Genomic DNA, 22,640 nt, shown 5'->3' on the forward strand with positions numbered 1-22,640 from the left:
TTTAATAGTTTAGAAATGTAATTTGAGTTTAGTAAGAGCATTGCTTTATTTGCTGTTTATCTGTATTGAATGTATTGAAGATTGAACCTGCTGCATTGAGTCATCCAATGTAGTTGTTTTAAATAGGCTTGCAAATTCAAGAATTCATATTCCTCTCTAAAGTGTACTGAGTTCCATAGGCAGTCCCCTTTTTAATCTGGCCTGGTTTTAGATTAGTCAAATGGTTCCCAGACCCCTTTGGCTTGCGCATCTCAGGTTTATGCATCTTCAATCAAGGTCTTCAAGCAAGTATCCAGGTCGTCTTCTCCAGTTGTGTTGACATCTCCACTAGAAGTGTCGACGTCAACAAGGGGGGGAATTGTAGCCTAACGGGTTGCCAATCTCCTGGACTGGTCATGGCAACCCTGGCAGATGTGTGCAGAAGCCTCTCCAGACCAAGTGGCAAGCCTGTGCCGCCATGGAAAGGACTTCTCTTCATCCCTCGAAACCAGCAGTCAAAGAGCAGCAGCCAAAGCAGTCCCTCCAGCAAACCAGAGGGCAACCATGTTCCTGTGTATCCTGCTCTAGTGAAAGCCATATTGTAGGGAATATGTCCAGGCATGTAGCCTGCACCAGCACCCCCCCCCCCTTGCAACATCGGACTAGTTCAGCAAAGCCATTCAGCAGACATTAAGATAACAATGACTCGCTCTTCAGCAACGATCTCCAGACATTAGCAGTGATCGCACCTTTTGTTTCAAGCCATTAAGCCAATCAGTGAGACTCCTGACTTCTCCTGGGATTGCAAAAGCCATTGGAATTATAATAGATTTCCAAATTCTCACTACCCCACAGCTTAATCCTTTGTCACCTTTTTGCCACCTGGGAACCTAGGAGGAGTTCTCCCCGCCCCCAGAAAAACAGTATAACTGCAATGCTCCCAGCCCATTCGCTCTCTCTCCCTTGGGCCTTCCCCTCCATACTGCCTGGCACTCTGCCAGAGTGGGTGTTCATGCTTGGACACCTAGCCCCCCCCCCCCGTCCCCTTTTTATCCCCCAAAGCTGCATGGAATTCAGGACGAACAACTACTCTGAAGAGAGGTGCAGTATATTTCCTCCTCTGCCTGTCACATGGCGAAAGTTTCTTTATTCCTCTCTTTTATTCCTAGACTCTGTATGTTGTGTGATGTGTATGTGTAGTTTTGTATGTTATGTGTGAACATATAATCTGAGTAAATTCCTTTTAACCTAATTCCATTGCTTCTGCCTCTTTACTGGTCATGGTATGGACTCTGGTAGATAAAGGTTGCATCCCAGCTCAAGTTAGGCCCATTGCCGGTTATTGATTCGCTAATTCCCCCATATAACAATTCATAACCGGGCATTTTGGCTAACACAGGTGCTTAGAGCAGATCACCTGAGGTTCCCTGAGGCAGGACCATTTGTTACTATGACAACAAGTGGTCCGGCGGATGGGGGAAGCAATTGCCTTTTTTAACCAATGTTAATTGAGCCGCATCCTGGAATGTCTTGCAGTTTGATTTCCCCAGCCAGGACCAAAGATTTTTCAGCAACAAGGATTTGGGGGGAAGGGTCCCATTTCCTTGACTCGCCTTACCCCAGACAGGGGAGGAAGCACTCTCATTGGGCTGCTGGGCACAGGGGCGGGTGATGTGAGAAATGCCCTCAGGCATGCGTGGAGGGGAGCAGCCCAGCCCCGCATCCCTCTGGCTTTCTAGTAAGGAACTCAGGCGAACTCTGTGCTGGGGCGACAGCGCACGTGCCCACAGAGAGGGCTCTGAGTGCCCAATCTGGCACGCATGCCATAGATTCGCCACCACAGTTCTAGTTTCTAGGAGAGTTCAGGCTTGATGTGCTCTAGAACCCACTTATTTGTCTTTTTGGCGTGGCATCCTTAAATCTCTCCTCCAACACCACATTTCAAATGAATCAATTTTCTTCCTGTCATATTTCTTCATTGTCCAACCTTTGGATCTATTAGTGCAGTCTCTTTTTTTACTGGATTTTTTTTTTCTGAATCGCCCTCTTTACTGAATCGAAGTTCAGCACTTTCAGCATTGATTTTGTTTTGTTGTGAATGAATATTGCCCCGTAATGGAAGGCAGCATTTCTAAAGGTTGTAACTGTATACTCCCTATGATCTCCCTGAATGAATGTAAGTCTAGTTTCTCTATGATGAACATTTCTGATGGTTTTAACCCACAAAACCTCTTTTTAGCTGCCACTGTCTTAGATGCCAAACTTCCCTTCCATCTACTGCAAACTGAACCCTCGGGAAATTACCGATGAGCAACAAAACAATTTCAATGTACTTTATATCTGTTGTTAATATTTCTTCTCTAAGTCAAATTGTCAATTAAAAAAAAATACATTTTATTGTTTTTATAAAGGGATACAAAAAGTAGAAAAAGGAATAAAGGGGGGGGGGAAGTCAAATATATTTCTTCTTCCGAGCATTACACAGACTAAACTATTGTCAAATCAAAATAGCATCAATCGTCTTAAATGTGTAAGCATTATTATAAGCATTCGTTAGGTAGCTTCTAAAGTAATTCTCTAAGCTCTTTGTTTTTTAATAAGTATTCATGGCACGCGAGTAATAATCATAAAAGAGTTGCCATTTTATCATAAATTCATCTGTTGAGTTCATTTTTAACAAGTAAGTTAATCTGGCCAATAGTGCGAAGTCAAATTGCCAACTGTTGTTGTTATTGTTATATTGTACTTACTTGCCTCGAGCCCTAGGGTGCTCAAAAATAAGGTGGTTATATGAACACTGTACACCAGTCAATGAGACCATCTTTCAACTCACCACAGCTACTGCCTGGGAGGCCAGGACATCTGTTGCTGTCAGTACGGTGTAGTAGGACACATTGGTAAGCATGTAGCCCACAATCACAGTGATCACAGACACAATGACAGCCAGAGGAATATTTCTACAAAAGGGGGGGGAACAGGGGAAAAAGAAAAAGATCATAATGGAACTATCTGCCTCTCCCCTTGCAATCCCCCACAGTCCCTTCAGTCATCTCTCGCAGGTGCTCATCCCCAGAATGGCTTGGTTCTACCCTGTAGAACCCACTCTACCCTGTAGAACCCACTCTCTCATGACACCTGTGCCCTGCTGGACTTGTTTAGTTTCTGCAGGGCATGTAAGGGCAAATTGTTTAGGTTGGCCTTTCTACTGTAATCCACGTGTTTGGGTTGTTTTGTTAGTCGTATGGTGCCAGCCACCTATTTTAGTACTTTAACATTTTAAATGTTAATATTTAATTTTAATATTTTATATTTGTTATCTGTTTTTATGTTGCATTTAATTCAATTATACTGTTTTAATGTTGTAAGTCACCACAAGACCCTTTGGGTGAGCGGTGACTAAAAAGTAACCCAATAAACAAACAAACAAATAAATACATATCCTTCAGCATAAGTTATGAAAAACAACTAAATGCATAATTGTTATATTCTAAGCAAAAATAATCCCAGTAAGGAAAAATTGCAAGCAGGACTATGATTACTTCCTTTTAAATGTCACTTGTAGGACACTGTGAACCATCGTGGTGCAGTGGTTAAGAGCAGTGGACTCTGATCTGGAGAACTGGGTTCGATTCCCCACTCCTCCACATGAAGCCTGCTGGGAGACCTTGGGTCAGCCACAGTTCTCTCAGAACTTGCTCAGCCCATACAGAGGCAGGCAATGGCAAATCACCTCCGAATGTCTCTTGCCTTGAAACCCCTACGGGGGTGCCATAGGTCAACTGACTAGACAGCACGCGCACACACAAGACATTGGAATTATGTACACTGTCCACAAACCTGCAAACTATTTATAATTCAGAAACTTTCCCCCTCAGCCATTTTTTTCTTCCCACAGTCAGGCCTCAACCAAGACTTCAAATGAAACTGAGCACAAAATTATTAAAAGGCTTGTTAAATGAAAACTCTGTCTTCAGTGAGTGATGGGTGATAAGGTTAGAGAAAGCAAAGAGACACCTGCAGAATTTTTCCAAGGCTGCTTTAGATAAAACATTGAACCTCCAGAGGGAGTCAAAGGTAATGCCTGGATTAGCATTGCTCTAGATGCTAGCACTGTAAAGGCAATTTAAGGTCAAATGAGACGTGACATTAGGAAATCTGTGAACAGGTAGATCTCCCACAGTGTAAACTGCAGCCATGGGGGACTCCTGATTCAGATCAGTGCCAGTGTACAAAGGGAGGGGGGGTTAACCCTCCCCCACCTGACCCTAATCCTACTAGGGTCTGTACCCGCCCCCCTGTTCAGACACAGGAAAATGGCAAGATTCAAGCCCCTGGTCCTGATCCAAACCTATGCAATTGCTATTTACACTTTTAAAAACAGGGGACTCACTTTCAGATCTCTTGGCAGCAGGCCTAGTTTTACCTTCAAATGTTGACAAAGTCAGCTTCAGTGTAAACCTTAGTTACTTTCCTGTCTGTCCCTCACAGACATATGGACACCAGCCTACCCATCGCCTTCCCCAAACGCTTTCCCCACAAATGATATAAACTGAATTATTGGACCGGCCTCATCCGAAGATTAATCAGATGGAAGTAGGCTTACCAGGTCCCCCTTTTCCTTTGGTGGGAGGTTTTTGGAATGGAGGTGAGGGTGGGGGTCACGTGTGCCCGGAAGTGCTGCATTGCAAGGGGCCTTTACCACTCAAATTGGGAGTTTGAGTGGTAACTGGCCCCTTGCGATGCGGCGCTTCAGGGTGTAAACCGGAAGTGACGTGACACCACGGGCAGGCATGCATGCGTTGCCCGCCGACCCTCAGCTGGTTGGCAGGCAGCCAGGTGGATTGGCGGGGGTTTGCCCGCCACCACCTGGCACTTGGCAACCCTAGATGGAAGCCACCTCCTTTCTTGAATGATGGAAATGAGTGAAACTTTTTTTGCTCTGAGGGGTTCATATCTGCATTTTGAAGTCACAATGTTCCTACTACGGCTAGTTTTAAGACTTCATTTCTCAGACTCACCGTTCTGGTCTCACGAGCTCTTCTCGTACAAAACTAGTCTGGAACCTGTATTGGGGGGAGGAACAAGACAAAAAAAAAGTTTGTGGTGAGATTTCAACAACGTTGATAGGCTGCAAGAGGGTTTATGAAGACATTCATTAAGTATGCATACCATCCCGAATAGGCAAACATCCCTGCATAAAATGCTAACGGTAGCTTGTCCAAAACGAGGGCTTCGTTATTGAAAGCATCCTGGAAATTTTCTGTACGGCCTAAAGAAAACCAGAAGATTAGAAAGAACAAATGGCAGGAACACAGAGTAATGGGACTTACTTCTCAGTAGACCTGCATAGGATTAGAGGGGAGACCTTCTTCAGATAAAAGCAGGATAACAACATAAGTGCCCTGCTGGATCAGATCAGTTGGATCCATCTGTTCCAGCATAACGTTTCATACATTGGCCAACTGGTTGCCCGGGAGGGCTGACCAACAGGCCATAGAGGCCGAGGCCTTTCCCTGATGCAGCATCCTAGCACAGGTATTTACTTTTCACTGCTGTGGGACTGCCGCACCTGAACTGATATTTTTATTAAGCTGTGCAGAGGAAGGCACTGGCAAACCACCTCTGTTAGTCTCTTGCCATAAAACCCCCCCAAAAGGGGTCGCCATAAGGCAGCTGCGACTTGACGGCACTTTACACACACACATGCCCTATAAGCCAAGCATTTCTTTCCCTCTCAGTCTCAGCCAGTTCAGACCTTTAAAGTTACATTTAAAGTCAGAGGGTTTTTTTTTGTTCCAATGTGCATCACCTTACACTTGCTTTCATTTGCCAAATTGTTGCCCTCTCTCCCAATTTAGAGTGATCTTGGAGTTCTTTGCAATCCACCTTGGCTTTCACCATCTGAGTATTTTAGTTTCATCCACAAACTTGGACACTATACTGCCCACACCCAACTGCAGATCATTTATGAACAAATTAAATAGCACTGGTCCCAGTACCGATCCTTGTGAGACCCCGCCTCTCACTTTCCTACATTGTGTCCATTTATACCTTCTTTTAGGTTAAAAAATATACTAGATAGACAGAGAGGCAGACATACAGACAGATTTATTAAGAGATGTGTGTGTGGGTGTGTTAAGTGCCGTCAAGTCGCTTCTAACTCATGGCGACCCTATGAATGAAAGTCCTCCAAAATGTCCTATCTTTGACAGCCTTGCTCAGATCTTGCAAATTGAAGGCTGTGGCTTCCTTTATTGAGTCAATCCATCTCTTGTTGGGTCTTCCTCTTTTCCTGCTGCTTATTAAGAGATACCTTGGGCTAAAAGCATCATGCCTGGGATGATGATAAGAGTGAGAGCAGCAAGCTTGACGATGGACAAGATGGTCTGAAGCCTGGCACTCCAGCTGACGCTCCAAGAGTTCAAGATGAGGACAATATCTGGGAGAAAAGGCAATGGATTGGTACAATGCAACCATTTACTTCAAGGGCAGTATCAAACATGTGGTGTAAAGGTTAAGAGCGGCGGACTCTAATCTGGAGAACCGGGTTTGATTCTCCACTCCTCCACATGAAGCCTGCTGGGTGACCTTGGGCCAGTCACACTTCTCTCAGAACTCTCTCAGCTCACATGGAGGCAGGTAATGGCAAACCACCTCCAAAAACTCTTATCTTGAAAACCCTACGGGGTCTCCATAAGTCAGCTGTGACTTGACGGCACTTTCTACCCCCACATCAAACACGTGGGAAAGAAGGCGACACGGTATAGCCCGATCTTGTCAGAAGCTAAGCAGGGTCAGTACTCAGGAGACTCTGCAGAGGAAGGCAATGGCAAACCACCTCTGCTTCTCACTTGCCTTGAAAGCCTCTTGAAAGCCCCTGGCATCACCATAAGTCAACTGTGACTTGACGGCACTTCACACACACACACATAAAAACATGCAGAACCAATGTGATTTCACCGTGTTTTACTTTGGCAGGGATGTACAATAAGAAAATCAGTAGGGCATAATTTCTTCTTAGGGGGTTATTACACCAATAAATTTGTGAGTCCTCGCCACCCAACCCTTTAAACCGTTTAGGGAAATCCTCACCGCACTTTCCCCCACTGACGCTTTCAACACAAGCGCTAATACGTAACATTTCCCCAACGCACCAGGGTGAGAACTTTTTTTGGGGGGGGGAGCAGGGGAGCGCCGCATCATTGTGCAGCTGTATTCTTTGTGCCAATGGCCCAACGTCCTTTTGTCCCTTTGTCCTAACATTCTTTCCTCCCAGTGATAGACTCAAATGTTCGGATTAAAAAAGAAAATATGGAGGAGATGGAAGGAAGTGAAATGGCCGCCTGGAAACACAAACTGGGACGAACTGGAGGGTGGTGGAGTCAGCGAGAAGAAACATGGGGGAAGTGGGTGTTGGCACTGGGATTTGCAGCAATGTTCTCGGTCCTTCACACTTGTGGAGAAAACATCATGGAGACGGAGCATTCAAAAGCATTGCCAGAAAAGGGTTTCCGGAAAGAACGATTTCTTGGCACTTTGAAAACGGTTCCACAACCAAATGGGAAAAATGTGCTGTGAGTGCTGAAACTGCGGGGTTTAAAAGGCCTGGAAAACGTTTGGGACACTTGGTGCGGTAAACCTCTTAGTGCACCTCGACAAAAGTGGATGTTAATGAGAGACAGGGCTTTAGTAGTGATGGCAACATGTTTGTGGGATACTTTCTCCCCCCACAGAAGGGGTGCCTGGCATCTAGTTTCCTTTTTTTTTTTTTTTACACACAAAGTAAAGACAATTCTATTTACTTGGGTTTTGAGCAGAGTTTATCATGTCTTATAGTTGACAGACCTCCATTCTGGTAGCTTAGGTTGATTTCATCCCTGCTGTTAGCTGACTGAATCTGTATGATTTATGAGCTGGGTGTTGTTTTTACAATAACTTGCAGTGGTTTTTATTGGGTCTTTTTAAAACCACTATTAATGATCATTTTATTGCTGTTTTCTGAGAGGTGGGGTGTCGGTACTGTACGGCTTTTATTGCTTCATTTGCTTTAACTAGATTGTAAATCATATCGAGAATATTGGAGAGGCAGTCAAGAAATGAACCGTTATCAAATAAATGTACTTACAGTACCCTAGGAGAGCAACCAGTTTCACAGCCAGAAGTGGAGCAGCACAGGGGGCGAAAAAGGGCTCCAGAATGTAGCGCCCAAATGCCAAAGCCACAACTGCACTGTTGGCCGGCCTGGGAAGGAGAGCATTGTGGAGAGGATTCAAGAAAATTGTAGTGGCATTTGCCAGGCAAGATGCAAACATCCAAGCTGCTGTGCAGGCAGGACCACCTAATCGTATCTCTGCCCTCTACATAACCATAGCCTTTGGGTTGCTTTTTCTACAGGTAGTAATTGTTATCAGCAACAGCATTTAATTGGCATCCTGCAAACAGTGAAATAAGAGCCAGCATGGGATGACACGCAAGAGGAGGAGGAGGATAGTTGGTTTTTATATTCCGACTTTCTCTACCACTTAGGGAAGAATCAAACTGGCTTACAATCACCTTCCCTTTCCCTCCCCACAACAGACACCCTGTGAGGTAGTTGGGGCTGAGAGAGCTCTAAGAGAGCTGTGACTAGCCCAAGGTCACCTAGTTGGCTTCATATGTAGGAGTGGGGAAACCAACCCGGGTCACCAGATTAGCATCCGCCCCATTGTATGTATAGCCCACTTGTACAGATCAGTTTCTCTAATGGGACAAACAGTAGCTCCCTTAGGTTGTTTCAAGTTATGAAAACAGTGCAATTGAAAAGCTTAAGCCCTGCTACCCCACACACACTATAGCTCTGTTCTACACTGAACTCACATGAACTGAGAATTAAGCTCTGAGCACAGAAATTTATAATGCTTTCCAATGGAGAATAGGGGCAACCCCTTCAGAGGTCCATAAAATCGGACCCCTTTCCCAAACTTTACCAAATTTTGGGTTTCATGCAAGGAGAGTCCCTTGCAGCTACCTTGAAAATTTGGTGACTCTACCTCAAAAAACGCTCCCCCCAGAACTCCTCAAAAAAAATGTCCATAAATACTATAATGGACCCAATTTTTTTCAGGAAACCCAAAAATAAAGCTGAAATACCCATTTATTGGTATCTGTAGTCAGCTTATTTCTGGTTTCCTTCCAAAAATGGGTCCAATAAAACCCTATCCGATACTATAACCCAGTCTATACCATCAGTCAAATAATGCCAGATGCCAATATAATTATATGTCTGCTGTCAATTACTGTCAAACATCAAATGTATCAATAGAGTTGCCCACTCTGCGTTGGGAAAGTCCTGGAGATTTGGGGGGGTGGGGCCTGGGAAGAGCAGCGTATAATGCCATACAGTCCACCCTCCAAAACAGCCATTTTCTCCAGGGAAACTGACTTCTGTTGTCTGAAGATCAGTTACAATACGGTGAGATCTTCTGGCCCCACCTGGAGGCTGGCAGCCCTGATATATCAAAACCGTTAACTGCATATTAAATATGGATGCCATTTTTTTTTAAAGCGGAGGGCCTTGTTATTCAGCACTCCCTTTGCAAATCAGGCTGTTGTGCCCAATGGGCACAGGTGGCACAAGTCAGAGTACAAGCAGCCCATTCACATTGTCCTGCTAGTTATGGAAATAAAGTTGCCAATATTACCAGCAATACAATACATCCGTTTGCCTTTCCCATTTTTTATATGTTGGTTCTGAACTCCATACTTCCTCTCGGTAGCACTGAAACATGTCTTATGTACACCCATGCACAGAATGCTGCACTTCATAGCTTGTTTGACTTTAAATCTATGGCAGGTTGCAGAAAGAACAGTTTACCTTATCGCGAAGTATTCAGCCCACAAGAACAGGAACCCTGGCAGAGGGCCTAGGGTCTCCAAGATGTAGATGTAATGGCCTCCAGACTTTGTGATTCGTGTGCCAAGTTCTGCATAACTCAAAGCACCTGAAAGAATTCAGATACAAAAGCAGTTCAGAAAATCATCCCAAGGTGTTTTTCCTGAATGTTATTTTGAAGGGATTGCAGCATTCTGCAATATTGCCTTGGTGACAGAGAAAAGCAGCAGTTTATTTATTTATTTATTTCATTTATACCCCACTTTCCTCCACAACGGGGACCCAGAGTGGCTTACATCATTCTCCTCTCCTCCATTTTATCCTCACAACAACCCTGTGATGTAGGTTACCCTAAGAGCATGTGAGTAGTCCGAAGGTCGCCCAGGGAGCTTCCACAGAAGGGTGAGGATTCGAACCAGGCTCTCCCGGACCCGAGCCTGACACCCTAACCACTGCATCACATTGGCTATTAGTTTAGTGAAAATCCTTGCTTGACAAAAATCCCTTCTTCCAGTTACTCTTACTGCAAATTCTACAATGTAGTGGATAGATCATCAAACTTAATGCTTTCCAATGGAGAATAGGGGCAACCCCTTCAGAGGTCCATAAAATCGGACCCCTTTCCCAAACTTTACCAAATTTTGGGTTTCATGCATCCCTGCCTGGACCTGTAGTTCTTTGGGTGACCACATGGGGCTGTTGTGAGGATTGACTCATTTAGTTACGGCATCTATATAGTCTGTCTTTCTCAACAGTTCCAGATCCGGCTGGCATGACAAGTTGGGACCAAACTAGATGGCTTTTGAGTAGGGTTGCCAGGTCCCTCTTGGCAACCGGCGGGAGGTTTTAGGGGCGGAGTCTGAGGAGGGCAGGGTTTGGGGAGGGGAGGGACTTCAATGCCATACAGTCCAATTGCCAAAGCGGCCATTTTCTCCAGGTGAACTGATCTCTTATCAGCTGGAGATCAGTCGTAATAGCAGGAGATCTCCAACTAGTACCTGGAGGATGGCAACCCTACTTTTCAGAGACCTGATCAGCAGCTCCATGCAACTGTTTTGAAGATCAGGGAAGGGTCACCAGGAAGAATGTAACAAAGAACTTGCAAGAAAAGCTACTGGGTCGCAAGAAAGCAATTGGACCCACCCGCACTTTCATTAACTTTGGATTGGGACCCAGAATAGTGCCGAGGTCTCAATCCGTTGAGGAAATTTATAGGCCTACTTATGCAAATGTATGAATCTTTGTAATGTTTTTTCCCAGTTCTATACATATATTCAAAAGGAGATAGTCAATACAAAACGTGGTGCAAGCAATATCTATAGGTGAGCGACAGTCAAACAAGAGAACATTATACAAACATATCAAAAGACAAGTCAAAGAACAATATATACAACAAATCTATGTCTAATGTTTCTCTTTGAGTCTTTTTTTTCCATTTATAAATAAAAAGTACATAGGAAACAGTAGGGAAAGGGAAAAAAATTGTACAACAATAGTATTTTGTTGTAGTTTAACAATCTCTACCCCTCTTTACAGTGCTGTCTTCCATATACATATATTTATTTTCCTAGCAGTAAGATAATTATGTTTGATCTTTTATCTGATATTCTTAATAAATTCATAAAAAGATCTCCATCTCTCATGATTCTGTTCTCGTGTATTTTCTTTGTAATGTTGTACATATTTATGTGGTAGTTTATAAGTGCATATATGTTAGCTTTGAATATAGTGATTGTGATCACATGTGACAATAGACATTCTTTGTGGTTATTTGAATTATTGTTGAGCCCAGTGCTGTTTCTGTTCCCTAACCTCCAGCTACTAGCTGGAGATCTTCTGCTATTACAACTAATCTCCAGCTGATAGAGATCAGTTCGCCTGGAGAAAATGGCCGCTTCGGCAATTGGATTCTATGGCATTGAAGCCCCTCCCCAAACCCTGCCCTCCTCAGGCTTCACCCCAAAAATCTCCAGGTTTTTCCCAACCCAAAGCTGGCAACCCTACCTATTCTTCTGCAAGCCTACCTAGAGCTTCATAGCTCCAACCCGGAGCTGCTGAATGATGCACAGTGACAACTGAAAATAAACCTGGAGGCTGTGATCAGCTCCATGATGCTTCCATATGTACAGCCATAATGGAACCATATGGCCAACCATTATCTTACTGCCTGAGCCCATGTTATTTTTAGCTTAAGCTTCCGGCCTGCTGGATACTTTGGACCTCTCATTCGAAGTATACAGCCCTTCCAGTTTTCTGTGAGGCAGGGACTCTATATGACTTTGAATGAAAAGGATTAATAAAAACAACTGGGTTCGTGGTTACACCTGTAGAACTGGAATTAATCCATCAGTGACTGGGCACTTGTGGTATACCTGTAGAACTGGGATTAAACTGTCAATTTAATTTGGCTTGGTTTTTCGGGTACTTTTCCACACAGGTTTATGGTTAAACAGCCCCCTTTCCTTCTCTCCCCTTTGTTGCCCCCATGAGGTTTCAATGCACACAAATCATGAAAAAGGAAATGTTCTGCACAGCTTAGGTAGATCCAGGACAGTTGTCATGGACTGACCGATGGAAAAAGTTTGAAGAAGGTCGGGTTGGACAAATCATGGCCCAAAAGGTAACACATCAAAGACTAAAATATAGTGCAATAATACTACTTGTCTTGTTTCTTCCCAAATGTCATAATTATTCTGAAAGAAACGGCAGATCATTGACCGGGAGGGTTAGATTTCAGTTTTACTGTAATCCATTGGAGAATCACTTCATTGTAGAGGAAGTGGAGGAAGAGGAAGAAGAAGAGTTGGGTTTTTATATGCCAACTTTCTCTACCCTTTAAGGCACTGGTTCCCAACCAGGGGTCCGTGGACCCCCAGGGGTCCGCGAGAACTAAATTAAGGTCCGCGAAACAAAGTTATAAACCCATAATAAATTAATATTTTCAATTAAAAGTTCTCTATTATAAAACTATATATATTCAAATATTATTCTAAGTTTAATGTTTAACTAACAGTTATGATTAAAGTTTATTTTCAAATTCTCAGAATTTTTATTTTGAACCTTGGGGTCCCTGCACCGAACAAAAATGTCCTAGTGGTCCCTGGTCAAAAAAAGGTTGGGAACCACTGCTTTAAGGAGAGTCAAACTGGCTTACATTCTCCTTCCTTTCCCCTCCCCACAACAGACACTTTGTGAGGTAGGTGGGGTTGAGAGAGTTCAGAGAGAACTGTGACTAGCCCAAGGTCACCCAGCTGGCTTCATGTGGAGGAGTGGGGAAACCAACCCGGTTCACCAGATTAGAGTCCACAACTCATGAGGAGGAGTGGGGAATCAAACCCGATTCTCCAGATTAGAGTCCCCGCTCTTAACCACTATACTACACTTGAAGCTGCTGATTGGGAATCCTGTGGTGAAGGTCCTTGAATTGTCTTTCCAAATTTCATCATACAGCACAGGGTTCCTTGTAGGCTACCTTCTGATAAAATCCTGATTCATAATAGTTTACACATTAACTCCCTGTGTCTGCAGAAGTTCAAGGCCAAACCAAGGTGGCTGTCATGGAAGTGGAGACAGTACAGTTACATCAGCTTTCTAATTACACATCTGAGTATTATTGTCCCTACGCCACTAATCTGAGGAAGGCTACAGCTTCAGTTTTATACACCAGAGCCTGTCCTTATATCTTTGGTACTGCATTTTATTCTAGTCAGGACAAGCAAAACAACACTTCCCTCTCACCAGAAACAGTGTGCAAGGCACCAAAAGGTCTCACAGCAGGGTTCCAGCAGTGTGACTTTGGTACCTTCATCTCTCCGTAATTTCATTAATTTGTTCATTTATTTAAAATATTAGCTGTCTTTTCTCCTACTGAGAACTGTCTAAGGGCTTTTCCGCATTCTCATTTTCTTCGCTTGTAAGTTCCTGTTTATTTGTTGGGGGGGGGGGCCTGTCCCGCACATGGTTTGCTCCTTCTAGTGGTCGATTCGATTACACCAGTTTACATCTGGCATAAAAACCTGCCGTTTAAATCTGCAGGGAGATATGCTGGACATAAACGGGTGTGACATTAAATCAGCCAAGAGCTAAAAGAAGGAGAGGGGAAAGAAACTCACCACGCACCAAACATAGAAAGGACCCCACAGCCAAACCAGACAACCAAGGAGAGGCCCACGTTGCCGGAGTTTTTCAGCACCCCTTTGGGGGAAATGAAAATGCCACTGCCAACCATGCTGCCGATGAGGAGTGAGAAAGCCCTCAGAAGGGTGATCTTTTTCCTCAGAAAGACAGCCTCCTCTTTCTTCTTAGGTTGCTCCATGGCTGGCGGGAGCTGAAGACCACTCAGATGTCAAATGTCCCTGGAGCTGAGGTGGGACTTGAGCTACCATAAAGGTTCTCCCTGGTCTCCAGTCAACCTGAATGAAAAAAAGAGAGAAATCAGAATATCTGGAATAATTAGCTTTGTAAAATTACACTCAGGGTTGAACTACATAACCTTTTCAAACACTTAGGACACTTTCACACAGCCCAAATAATGCACTTTCAATCCACTTTCAATGTACTTTGAAGGTGGATTTTACAGTGTAAACTGGCAAAATCCACTTGCAAATGATCGTTAAGGTGTACTGAAAGTGGATTGAAAGTGCATTATTTGGGCTGTGTGAAAGTGCCCTTATTCATCTCACAATGCTAGTGTGTAGTGGTAGAGTTAACCATCTATTCTCCCACCAATCTTCACCCTCAATCTGTCCCGCAAACCATTTTTAATCAGATTCTCCCCCCCCCAACCAGTCTCAGAGAGTGGAAATATTTCCTGTAGAAAGCTAGCATATCAGGGAGAAATATTCTATTATAGACTAATCCCTGATGTGCTACTTTTCGATATATGGGGAAAGGCTTTTTATGTGGGGAGAATGCAAACAAGCATACTACTTCAGCCAAGAACAACTGTGTGTATGTAAAGTGCTGTCAAGTTGCAGCCGACTTATAGCAACCCAGTAGGGTTTTCAAGTCAAGAGACTAACAGAGGTGGTTTGCCATTGCCTTCCTCTGCATTACGACCCTGCTATTCCTTGGAGGTCTCCCATCTGAGTACTAACCAAGGCTGACCCTGCTGAGCCTCTGAGATCTGACAAGATCAGGCTAGCTTGGGCTATCCCTATCAGGGCCCCAGAGCAACTACCACATGCTTTCCCCCTGAATGTGTAGCTTCTAGTCCATTGTAGGGCTATATCCACACATCATTGACTACTGCACTATCATTGTGCTATAGCAATAATTTGCAAGTGGATTATTGCATGTGGACGAGACACACTAGCTGCGAATGACTGCTATAGTAGCACAACAGCACAATATCCAAAGATGTGTGGATGCATTCTAGGTCAACCTGCTTTCCCTTGACAGCTGCAACATTCATTTGGTATCAAGATTAATCAGAGAGTTACTTCAAGCTATTTGATTATTGCACAATATCTGCATTTAAAAGGCGAAGAACATCTCATTGGATCGCTTGCTAAACACCAAGAGGTGGAAAGTGGTGTTGAACTACATCAGGTCCTTATGGGGCTCATTATATAGCCTCTTAAGTGCATTGCCAGACTACCAGTTTGTAATCTCCGTCTACAGTTTATTAAAATACAGTTTTGGTTTTTACTTAATGCAGTCACTGAGGCTGCAATTTGAAGGCGAGTAGAGGAAAAGGATCTTTCTTCTTGTGCTGTTTTCTCACACAAAATCTCCCCCGCCCCCCCCCCACACACACACACAAAGCTGCTTTTATCCCCCTGGGAAGCAGTTACACACACCCCAGGGGCTGGCCATTTTTGACAGGAAGAAGAAAACCAGTTTGTTTTTATATGCCGACTTTCTCTACCTTTCAAGGACAATCAAACCAGTTTACACTCTCCTTCCTTTCCCCTCGCCACAACAAACACCTTTTGAGGTAGGTGGGGCTGAGAGACTTCAGAGAGAACTGTGACTGGCCCAAGGTCACCCAGCTGGCTTCACGTGGAGGAGTGGGGAAAGCAACCTGGTTCACCAGACTCGACTCCGTCGCTCATGTGGAGCAGTGGAGAATCGAACCTGGCTCTCCAGATTAGAGCTTACCGCTTTTAACCACTACACCAGGGGTCCTCAAACTAAGGCCCGAGGGCCGGATCCGGCCCCCGGAGGGCTTTTGTCCGGCCCGGGGACCAAGGAAGCCAGTCCCCCCTTGCCCCCCTCCCCAGAGCTTTTCTGGGCTTCCTGGCTGTGTACGCACAACTGGAAGCCTCCCTCCCGCCCCAGTCGCCCCCTTCCCCCTCTCCCTCCCAGGCCCAAAACCTCCTTTCCTGGGTGCGCGAGGCGTCTTGCTGCCTCACACGTCGCCCAGTCGCCCCCTTCCTGTCCTGGCGTTCCTGTTTTGGCCACAGTTGGCAGCGTTCTCACGGCTCGGGCCTCTCTCTCCTCCTGGGGGTATCCTTGTGGCCTGGAGGTAATTGTAGGGGCCCCTTGGGGGGGGGGCTGGGCATATCTCCAGGGAGAAGAAAAAGACTTGTGGCCATTTATGCACAGGAGGTTTTGCCTTGGATTTGCCGCTCTCCAGATGCACATTTTCCCCATCCGAATTCTCAGAACTCAAAAGTAAATTTCCCCCCCACCCCCACCCCAGGGGAGAGTTTGGAGAATTCGGATGGGGAAAATCCAAGGCAAACCCTTCCATGAATAAATGGCCTTGGTTTTTACATGCCAACTTTCTCTACCACTAAAGGGAGACTCAAATTGCCTTACAATCCCCTTCCCATACCCTCCCACAACAGACGCCCTGTGAGGCAGGTGGGGCTGAGAGAGCGCTAACAGAGCTGTAACTTGCCCAAGGTCAGCCAGCTGGCTTCGTGAGTAGGGGTGGGGAAACCAACCAGGTTCACCAGATTAGCCTCCGCTTCTCACGTGGAGGAGTGGGGAATCAAACCCGGTTCTCTAGAGTCCCCGCTCCCAACCACCACTCTTAACCACTCCAGGGGGAATGACCGGGCTTGTAAGGAGGATGCTTTTCCGGAGAGCCCCCTCGCGCCGCCGCCTCCTCCCCCGAAACAGTCCGGCCCCCAACAGTGTTTGAGGGACAGTGAACTGGCCCCCTGTTTAAAAAGTTTGAGGACCCCTGCACTACACCATGCTGGCTCTCCACACAGTATGAGGAGAAAAGGCTAAGAAGCATCTCTCCCTTCCCCTGCATCAGTTTGCTTTTTCAAATTGCAAAAGCAAGCCAAATCGTTCTAAAACACAACCATGGAACTGGGGGCCAACCTAGTCATGGGGGAGAATCATGAAAGGATCCCACAGCACAGTTTTGCTGTTTTTATGAAACAGTGATAGTTCGGTTGTCAGGTCCCTCTTCACCACAGGCAGGAGGTTTTTGGGGCAGAGCCTAAGGTGTGTGGGGTTTGGGGAGGGACTTCAGTGCCATAGATTCCAATTGCTAAAGTGGCCATTTTCTCCAGGTGAACTGATCTCTATTGGCTGGGGATCAGTTGTAATAGCAGGAGATCTCCAGCCAATACCTGGAGGTTAAGAGAACCCACAGCACCAGCTCAATACTTATCCAAAAATTAAATAACTCAATACAAGTTTCATATCATAAATGTATATCAATATGCATGTAAATAACAACACCACAATAATATGAAAAATGGGCAAACAGAAAATGGTTATTTCACCACAAATAATCAAGGGTCATGAAATACACTGGATGGTAGAAAATTCACCAGGGTAAAAAATGAAAGTTGGCAATCCTAGTGATAGTTATTGTTGAGGCATGGAGAATTTCCCCTCTATGCCACCCTGTTTGTATGACAAAAACTGTTCCCCTGAGTGGCTATTAGCCTTGGCAGAGAGAGAAAAAGACAGGCAACCATATTGTGCCTCCTCTTTTCCCCTCCCAGGCCTAATAAGGGCTAAGGGAGATTTTTTTTTCCCTTGGGAAATTATGGGACTATGGTCCTGATCCATGGGGGGTGGTTTGTGATTCTGTTTGTCAAGAAATACATTGGGAGACCTGGTCTTGGATCCTCCTCATAATGTGTAGCTAACGTGCACTATAACATAAAAATATCGCTCCTCCATCTTGCCTCTGCATACAACGTGTGTCTAGAAGGAAACCTTATAGTGACCATAAGGTACATTACCAGTTAAAAACAGACCAAAAAAGGCACTGTCGCATGCACAGCAAGGAAGCTGGAGGTAGTTGTCCCAATGAGCAGAAAGGAAATGGCCAACCACCAAAGTGTGGAAGGAACCCCCTCTTAGCATACTCCCAAGAGCCGCATCAGAGCAGCCATCTCAGCACACCACAGAACGATAGCACAAAGACTATCTACATAGCCAAATACTCAGAGGAAAAGGGGAAAAAGCAAGAATGAAAGCCTAAACGAATGGGGAAACACTGGATTGTTCACAGCGTCGTACGGAGACTTTGTAATATGCATGTGAACAACCGTACCAACAAGTGGCAGCCGTCATGCCAGTTGCATAATGTGAAACAGGCACTGCAGCGATTGAGACGAAATTCTCATTCATTTGCAGATAACAGCTAGAGTTGAGTCCAGAAGCACCTTAGAGTGTAACAAGACTATCAGGGTATAAGCTTTTGAGAGTCAAAGCTTCCCTCATCAGATGCAGCTCCAAAGCTTATACCCTGAAAATCTTGTTGGTCTCTAAGTTGCTGTCTAGCTGTTCTACTGCAGATCAGCACAGCCACCCTCTGAAACTATTTGCAGATAACAACCCAAAGGGTCTCATACTGCATAAAGAGGCTCTGGAATTTCATAGAATCATAGGCCATTTATGCATCGAAGGTTTTGCCTTGGATTCACTGCTCTCTAGATGCACATATTCCCCATCCAAATTCTCTCAAAACTCAAAAATAAGCCCCCATGCAGAGCTTTGAGAATTCAGATGTGGAAAATGTGCATCTAGTGTGTGGTGAATCCAAGGCAAAACCTCCCATGCATAACAAGAGAGAGTTGGAAGGAGCCATACAGGTAGGGTTGCCAGGTCCCTCTTCAACACCAGCAGGTTTCTGGGGCAGAGCCTGAGGAGGGCATGGTTTGGAGAGGGGAGGGACTTCAATGCCATAGAACCCAATTGCCAAAGCTGCCATTTGCTCCAGGTGAAATGGCCTCTATTGGCTGGAGATCAGTTGTAATAGCAGGAGATCTCCTGCAAAAACCTGGAGGTTGGCAACCCTACATACAGGCCATCTGTATGTGTATGAGAATTCTCTCACATTAGCATAAGTCTCCAGGCAAAATTTCTACTCGCTTACTTTTAAACCTGAGCCAGTGCGGTATAGTGGTTAGAGTGTTGTACCAGGATCTGGGGGACCCAGGTTTGAACCCCCCCCTCTGCCATGAAAGCTTTCTGGATTACCTTAGGCCAGTCACATACTCTCAACCTAACCTATCTCACAGGGTTGTATGAAGATAACATGGAGAAGAGGAGAACAGCATAAACCCGTTTGGGAGAGAAAGACCAGGGAGAAAACTGGAGACAAAGGCAGGGTATAAATGATGTAAAGGAATGCAGATGAATGAATGAAACCTATAAAAGCCTTAATCCTTGGATTTAATATAGGAAAAGTTATTCTGGGAAATCCCACAATATGAAATGTGGTCCTCCCAGATGTTCATCTCTGTTCTTCCCTCCTGACATGAAAATATATTTTCTCCAGGTGTTTATTCCCCATCTGTATTTCCTTCCTTCCTTGACCCTTTTCAAGAATGTGATTTAATATATTTATAGGATTCTTCATTATCTTATGTAGGGGCTACACACCTTGTATTACTGTGCTTCATAAAATGTCCAAGTAGCAAGTGGCCACAAGTGCTATATACAATCGTTTCTATCTTTTCATTGGCTTTGTTTAACCCAATTTTTGTGTCATAAAAAAGACAGTATTTAGACAGTAATTAATTCTCATCAGGGACCACTATGAATAGAAGAATGCCAATTTGTCTATCCGTCACAGTTGAATGACTGTCACGATTAATAGGACGTATTGCTTTCTCTTACATTCATTCTGTATCTAGAACTCTGTAATGTAATAAAGTGAGCCCATTTGTCATTTTAAAAGTGTTGATTTTTCTGTTCCCTTCATTAACCTGTAAGATTGGTTATGACAGCTGTACCTGATGCATAGACTAGTCATTACTGGGCTACAATCCAGCACAGAATTAAGTACATTTAAACTCATGATATCCATTCTGTGCTGGATTGTGATATTTGCAATTTATATCGTGGGCAAAAGCTTGTAATTGCTATAGTAATAATAGAACAGAAACAATCTGTCATCTGATCAATGTATAGAATGTTCTTAGAAAAAGTATATAATGATGATGATATTGTGAGAGTAGCCAATTGATACTTTCTACTTTCTGAGCTCAGTAGCAGAGCACATGGTTTGCATGCAAAAGGCTCAGTCTCTAGTATCTCCCATTAAAAGGGCGGCAAATTCATGGAAAGATCTACACCCAAAACCTTGGGAAGTGATTGCCAATCAGATTAAAACGTATGCAGCCAGGTGGATCAATGAGACAACTTCACACACCTAGATGCTATTCTGTTGCTAAAGGAACTTACATCAGCACACGATATTTGTGCACAATCACCGAGGAATGTGTTACTGTTGACCGCTCTCCAATTGTGAATGTGGACAAGACTCCCCCCACTTCTATGGGGCTCCCAATACATTTTTATGAATGTGGTAGCTCATGTATATGTGCACTGTTGCCTTGCCCTTGAAGTGAAGAAGAATTGGTTTTACACCCTGATTTTCTCTACTGAAGAGTCTCAAACCTGCTTACAATCACCTTCCCTTCCCCTCCCTTGTGAGGTAGGTGGGGCTGAGAGAGTTCGGAGAGAATTCTGACTAGCCCAAGGTCACCCAGCTAGCTTCATGCGTAGGAGTGGGGAAACCAACCCGGTTCACCAGATTGGAGGAGTGGGGAATCAAACCCAGTTCTCCAGATTAGAGTTCACTGCTCTTAACCACTACACCACACTGGGAAAGCTTTGTGCATGCGGACTCCTAGACCAGGAGGTGACTAGTGGATCAAAGCAAAGGACAGAAAATCCTCTACACATTGGGGGGGGGGGGTTTGCCACTGACTGCTTACACCATGGTCCAATTTGGAGAACAGTGCACTGTGTATATAAACCTCTGTACGTACATATCACCTACTGAACTGGGGTTATGTTCTTTATATCATTCTCATCCAGAAATGTTTAGGAATCCATGGGCAGATGCCCTGAATTTTGAACATGTGGAATCACTCCCATTTCACTCTACTATATTGATCTTGCTTTTAGCATAGCATGTTATACTGGGTAGGTAATCTACCTTGGTTTCAAGCTGAATTCCCTTCCACAAAAAATTAAAATGCAGATATGTTAATCCTTGAGGCTGGCTTACTAATATTCCATGTGTTTAGTATAAATACAATTACAAAGCTCATTTTTGTTCACCGCTATGTTGCTTATTGGTTCATGTCTTTCTCATTCCATTACAAAATGCATGTTATGTAAATTTACAACTGTTCTCACAATTTCTGTGCATGTTCGACAATTTCTGAGCATGTTACAGAGCTGAAGAAAAGTTCCAGCCACCTTATGCTCCAGCAGCCGAGGATGTAGAGCGAAGAAGCAGAAGAAGTGTCAAAGGTAAAAGGCTAAACTAAACATGTCGCTATAGAACCATGACCAGATGTGTAGTTTAGCGTCAAAGAGAAGCTGCAGGCAAGTGGGATATGGATGAAAGCTGTGATATAGGGGAAAGGATGTTACACTCCCCTTCCCCATTTCCTTCAGTCAAAAATGCCACAGACTGCTGTAAACCCTAGTCAGGAAAAATAAATACACGAACACTAAAGGGCACCTGTCTTTTCCCCCTAACAAGAGTTAAAGCAGGCTGGTGATTTTTGATTGGGGAAACTCAGCAGGGACGAAGAGTTAACATTGTTGGAAAAATCTCTGGAGCCTAATTTGAGTGGCAGAGGATTCTTTCCTCCTCTGACATCAGCCCCTCCCTTCTGTTGACAGTTATTGTAACTAACTGATGCTGCTAACTGCCACTGATGCTGCTAACTGCCACTGACAACTGCCTGTCTCTGTCTGCCTCACACTCTCTCAAGATGTTACACTGTTTTAGTTAAGATGAGGTAAAAGTTACAGAAACCTCTTAAAGAATTTTGTTTTGTTTTGAAAGACTTTATGAACATTTATTACAACAGTTTTTCTTAAACATTTGATACGTGTGCTATTCAAAATCCCTCCACATTCATAGAATTGGCTGTTTAAGGACTTTGCTGTTAAAGAGGTGGAATATCCTGCATCTAGCAAGTGCTGGGATATTACCTCACAAGAAGGGATTGGATTAATTTCCTTCCCCCCACCCCAACAAACATACTTTCCCCAATGCCATGACCTCAACCTGTACCCCTCCACACCACCAGCTGCTATTTGCAGTGAAACTACATATCTGGGGATCTGATGACAGACTTCTAGCATTACATATTCTGTTGTTTGGTTCTAGATCAACTGAAAGCTATTGGTACAAATCCAGCCAAACCTACATTCTGTCAAGTGTTAATGATAGAAGTGAAAGAGATGAATAGAAACTTAACTCTGCTACTGAAATCAATGGCACTAAGCATTGCTAAATTTTGACCTGGTGCCCTCAAGGTACAAGTGGGCATAGAGTCCCAGTTGTGAACTTCAACTGGACAAAGAGAGACAATTAAGGCTCATTTTGCTCAGACAG

General features: G+C 44.3%; 1 protein-coding gene across 1 annotated transcript in view; it reads right to left on the reverse strand.

Moving 5' to 3' along the window:
• LOC130474280 (cystine/glutamate transporter-like) overlaps nucleotides 1–14,165 on the reverse strand; it is a 34,364-nt gene extending 20,199 nt beyond the window's left edge. The window contains exons 1-7 of the mRNA XM_056845831.1: nucleotides 13,970–14,165; nucleotides 9,833–9,959; nucleotides 8,105–8,220; nucleotides 6,293–6,418; nucleotides 5,149–5,248; nucleotides 4,998–5,042; nucleotides 2,813–2,936 (exon numbers count right to left, since the gene is read on the reverse strand). Of these exons, the coding sequence (XP_056701809.1) occupies nucleotides 2,813–2,936; nucleotides 4,998–5,042; nucleotides 5,149–5,248; nucleotides 6,293–6,418; nucleotides 8,105–8,220; nucleotides 9,833–9,959; nucleotides 13,970–14,165 (834 nt within the window). The remainder of the gene's footprint in view (nucleotides 1–2,812; nucleotides 2,937–4,997; nucleotides 5,043–5,148; nucleotides 5,249–6,292; nucleotides 6,419–8,104; nucleotides 8,221–9,832; nucleotides 9,960–13,969) is intronic.
• Between the last annotated feature and the right edge of the window lie 8,475 nt (nucleotides 14,166–22,640).

This window comes from Euleptes europaea, chromosome 3 (assembly GCF_029931775.1).
Source record: "Euleptes europaea isolate rEulEur1 chromosome 3, rEulEur1.hap1, whole genome shotgun sequence".
Taxonomy (NCBI): domain Eukaryota; kingdom Metazoa; phylum Chordata; class Lepidosauria; order Squamata; family Sphaerodactylidae; genus Euleptes; species Euleptes europaea.